This window comes from Hyperolius riggenbachi, chromosome 9 (assembly GCF_040937935.1).
Source record: "Hyperolius riggenbachi isolate aHypRig1 chromosome 9, aHypRig1.pri, whole genome shotgun sequence".
Classification (NCBI taxonomy): domain Eukaryota; kingdom Metazoa; phylum Chordata; class Amphibia; order Anura; family Hyperoliidae; genus Hyperolius; species Hyperolius riggenbachi.
In genome coordinates this window covers 92,081,293-92,086,482 of record NC_090654.1, presented here as the reverse complement: position 1 = coordinate 92,086,482, position 5,190 = coordinate 92,081,293, and the positions used below count along the sequence as shown (strand labels likewise).

Sequence of the window (5,190 nt, the reverse complement as noted above, 5' to 3'; positions counted from 1 at the left end):
CCTTTTAAATTATTGTTAAAGCAAACCTGAGCTCAACATAAACCGATTAGTAAAACAATATATACTCCTCCTAAAATAATACTTTTTTTTTTAAGAATCCCACAATTATATTTTCTTTTTAAAAGCTGAAAAAGTAAATATGATGTTTTATTGTCACAGCTGAATGACACAATGTTTCACACAATGGCTATCATTCATAAACTTGCTGGCGGTAAGGAGAACCCGTGCGGGAGAATACCGCCGTTGGTAGTTTAGCTTTCTTGGTGGCCATTCATAAACATTGTGCCTGGTGCGGTAGCAGTGCGGAGGTTTTCTGGAGAATGGTGTCGGTAGGCGGGCGGTAGGCATGCGGAAACAGAAAAGCTGGCCGAGTCCCTCTATGCGGTGTTCTCTCTGCTGATGTGTGGGAGGTCCGTCCCATTCACTTACAAGGACTCCGCAAGCTTCCCGCTACATCCAGGGGGTCGGTAATCTCCTTCCGCATACCGCTATGCGGAAATGTTTATGAATGAACATTTTGATACTTTTTCTGGATACCTGCGTATCAACACGTATCAACACCGCACAAGGCGGTATGTTGTCACTCTGCACGGGAATGTCAGCTCCGCATACAGAAAGAGGCTTTATGAATACACAACTTGCTCAGTGCTCGGTAAAGTCAGCGGTATTACGCATTTCCGCATGCGGGAATGCTTTATGAATGATAGCCAATCTGACAGAGTTTAAAGCCGCAATATACAGGGGTTGGACAAAATAATGGAAAGACCTTGAAAATCAACAAAATATATTGTAATATGGTGTAGGTCCATCTTTTGCAGCAATTACAGCCTCAATTCTCCAAGGTATTGATTCATACAAATTGTGAATTGTTTCGAAAGGAATTTTAGCCTATTCTTCAGTTAAAACACCCTCCAGTTCTTTTAGAGATGATGGTGGCAGAAATCGACTTCTTACTTGAATCTCTAAAAACGACCATAAATGCTCAATAATGTTGAGGTCTGGGGATTGTGGTGGCCAGATGAAATGCTCAACTTCATTAGAATGTTTGTCGTGCCATTCTTTAACAATTCTAGCTGTATGGGTTGGGGCATTATCATCTTGAAAGATGGCATTCCTTTCCGGAAATGGTTCTTGAACCATAGGATGAACTGGGTCGCCCAAAATTCCTAAATTGTATTGGCTGTTAGATCTTCCATGAGGGGAAATCATTGGCCCAGCAGATTTCCAAGAAATAGCACCCCAGATCATCACAGAACCCCCGCCATGTTTTACGGTTGGGAGAGGCAGTCTGGATGAATTGTTGTTACAATTGGTATACAGCCAGCAGGATACTGAAATGGAACTGATCTGAGCTGAGAAGCAGAGAGAACTGAGAAAGGATCCCTAGATAGATTTTAATATATAAATACAGCAGCTATAAATACAATTCAATGGCAGCTTTCAGAGCAGATACACTGTACTTTGGGAACTTGTAATTTGTAAACAAGCAATATTACTTGTGCACAAAATCAAATATGGCAACTGAATGGGTAATGAAAAAGTAGGGAAACACATTTTTATTGAGTGTTATGTTAAAGTTTTATCCCAGTTTAAAAGTTAAAGATCTTCAGCCTCAGAGTACATTACTGAAAAACGTTTTTTTTGTTTTTCTTCATACAGATACTGATACATGTTATGGATTATATAAACCAAACCACCCCACTCCAATTTATCCTCATTGGACTGTCCACTGATATGTACTTACAGAAAATATATTTTGTTATCTTTCTAATTATGTATTTAGCTACTGTTACTGGTAATGTCCTCATTATTATAGTAGTGAGAAGCAATTCTAAACTTAACACAGCAATGTACTTTTTTATTAGCAACCTCTCATTCGTTGACCTCTGCTTTTCATCTGCCATTGTGCCAAAACTTTTAGTCAATACTTTAGCCAAAGACAAGAGTATTTCCTTCCTGGGCTGTGCAACCCAAATGTACTTTCACTTAGCGTTAGGAGGAACTGAATGTGTACTTTTGGCTATCATGGCCTTTGATAGGTATGTGGCCATCTGCAACCCTTTGAGATACAACACCATTATGAGTAAGCAGATCTGTATCCAGTTGGCAGTTGGGACGTGGTGTGCTAACTTTATCAACTCCATCTCTCATGCTTTCTTTACGTTCCAGTTGCCTTTCTGTAGAACAAATCATGTTAACCACTACTTTTGTGAAATGCCCCCTCTATTCCGGTTGTCTTGCAAGGATACATTAACAAATGAAATAGCTGTATACGTCTCTGGAGGACTTGTTGCCCTTTGTGCTTTTGCGCTGATAATTATGTCTTATGTGAAAATTATTTCCACAGTCCTGAAAATCCAGTCAACTGATGGAAGATACAAAGCTTTCTCCACCTGTGCCTCCCATCTCGCTGTAGTATGTCTCTACTATGGTACCATTAGCTTCATATATATGAGACCTCGAAACACCTATTCACCTGAAAAAGACAGGGCGGTATCTATTATCTATACAGTTGTGACTCCCATGGTGAACCCCCTTATCTACAGCATACGGAACCAGGAGGTTAAAGGAAGTCTGAGGAGAATGTTTACCACAAAGTCCTTTCCCCATGTGCCACGTTCTGGGAGATAAGACCATGTTACAGTTTTGGACAGCAGAATATCTCAAAGGTTTTTGCAGTTGTTATACTGGTTGGAAATGGAGTATATACTGTATTTCTCAGGGTATAATGCTCAGCAAAATGTATAAATGATGCTTAATTTTCATCTCCATGACTGTAAATCTCCAAGGAGACGCAAACCATAGTTAAAAAAACAGACGTTGTAATCCTTTATCACTTACGTAAAAAAAACTAACGAAAAATATTTGCCTGGAGATACGTTTTAAAAAAGGCACACTGTGAATTGAACGAGTGGATTGCTGGTCAAGAAATGTTCAACAATTGTGATTGTGTCTTTCTTATTTACTATGTCCGTTTACAACAAATCTTTATAGTTCTTTATGTTCAAGTTAGTCCTTACAAACCAACCGACAAACAATAGACTGCTTATTAAAAGGAAATGTGAGCCCTGCCAAAACATCAGTCACACTCAGCTTTTCTCAACACCTCCGCTCAGTCACTCTTACTTCCATTCTGTGTAAACAAATAGAGCAGCTACTTAATGCTTAAAGTGTAACTGTCAGGCATAAAATCAAAAATTAATTCTTTATTTGTATCTGGTAAACAAGTAATAAGGATGCTAACCAGGCAATCCAAAAGTTAAAATCTCTGTTACTTTTCTTGTTTATAAATGATCATTTCCCAGTTTACCTGACTCTTATTTGGTACGTTGCCACACAAAGAAAGTTGCAGGGCATGCTGGGTTGTCCTTTTTTGCTTCTGTACATTAGTTAAGTCTGAGGATAAATAAAGAAGCAAAAACAGACAACCCCGCATGCCCTGCAACTTCATTTTTGTGGCAACGTACCAAAAACTGGGGAATGGTCATTTATAAACAAGAAAAGTAATAGAGATTTTAACTTTTGGATTGCCTGATTAGCATCCTTATTACTTGTTTACCAGATAAAAATAAAGAATTGATTTTTGATTTTATGCCTGACAGTTATGTAGATGCTCTGTGGTGGAGGCAGGCAGAGGGGCATTTGCCTACAAGTGACAAGGTTCAAAGAAAGAGTAGGACATTTCACAAAGGATATCTTTAGAATGGACTGGCTCAAGTCTCGTACACATGTTGACTGTTGGGATCAGGATTTGAGCTCTCAGATGACAGTTTGGGTTCAACTTCCATACAGACATGTCACTAGCCTAGAGCCTAGCAGCAAGTCTGTTGCTATGGAGTAGGGAGGAAGAACGACGTATGGCACATGACAGAGTGGCTTCTGATGGGTGGTTTGAAAAGGAGAACAATGCGCTTCAGAGGTGCTAAAGCAATGGACGTTGCTAAAGCTCTTAGATGTTGGAGCTCTGTACACATACTAGATTCTTACCTGAGGTGGACTTTATCAGCCACCCTAACCAAACACGTGTGAGTAGCTTAAGGAAGGGGTTGTAATTTACTTAAATGTGTGTTTGTGACTGTGTCTGTGTGTGCATGTGTTTGTGGGAGGAAGGGGAGAAGATGCAATCAAAAAGAGCCCTCTTGTTTATAAGTGTTCTAATACTTTAAGCGAGGCTTGATGGGTTGTCCTGGAGCTCCCAGGAAACTGAAAAAAGACGAAACTAAATATACCCGGAGCCAATAGTGCAGACTTCAATTAGCACCTTTCACGGTGAGTGTTGGGTGTACTCACGGTTTCTGAGTTGCTGAGAAATGCAACCACTTTCAAAGCTTGCAGAAGATTTCCATCAGTTGGGGTTTCCACCACTGGTGGTCACTCTCCAGGAATTTAGACTGCTCTATTTGTGGATAAAGATGGCTCTAACCTCCCATTTTCAGTTTGCGAAACCTCGAACGTGAACCTCCGCAAAAAGTTCGGTTTGCGCAAACTTTCGCGAACCGCAATAGACTTCAATGGGGATGCAAACTTTGAAAACTAGAAACAGTTATGCTGGCCAGAAAAGTGATTGAAAAGATGTTTCAAGGGGTCTAACATCTGAGTACTGCTTCACACTGACAGACCAAACTCACTGTGTAACGCACCGCAAACAGCTGTTTGTGTAGTGACGGATGTGCTGGACTGGTGCGCACCATGGCGAGAGTGCAGGCCATGGCGGTTTTCAAGCCCATATGGTCGCCGGGCTGAGGTAGCTCAATGACAGAACAACAGTGACTGTCCAGCTGATCGAATTTGGTCTATCCACAATGAAGCAACGACCTTATTATATTGGGTTCCCCCCCCCCCCCCGACACACTCATATAGCCGGCGGTCATTGCTTCATTGTGATATGCAAGCCCCTTCAAGTCAATGATCACGAAGGGGAATTGACACATGTACATGCCTTTTGTTTTGTTGGTGCAGCTGCAGTGCAGCCAGAAAAGTTAGGCAGGCATGTACACGCACCAGAAAAATTATTATAGCAGCAGCTGCTAGTAGCGGCCTTAAAAATTCAGGAATCCGCCTAGAGTCCTGGACCCTGTTTGGTGGTGGCGGTGAAGGCAGTCAAGTGGCCTGCAGGCAGAGATGCTGTGTGGGGAGCGACTAAGTCTTGGGGCAGGCAGTCAAACAGCGTGCAGGCAGAGATGCTCTGTG

At 41.4% G+C, this 5,190-nt stretch overlaps 1 protein-coding gene across 1 annotated transcript; it reads left to right on the top strand.

The window, feature by feature from the left end:
• Nucleotides 1-1,674: 1,674 nt before the first annotated feature.
• On the top strand, nucleotides 1,675-2,631 carry LOC137533471 (olfactory receptor 5V1-like). Its single transcript, XM_068254854.1, has one exon. It carries the CDS (start codon nucleotides 1,675-1,677, stop codon nucleotides 2,629-2,631), a length of 957 nt encoding a protein of 318 aa, XP_068110955.1.
• Nucleotides 2,632-5,190: the final 2,559 nt, after the last annotated feature.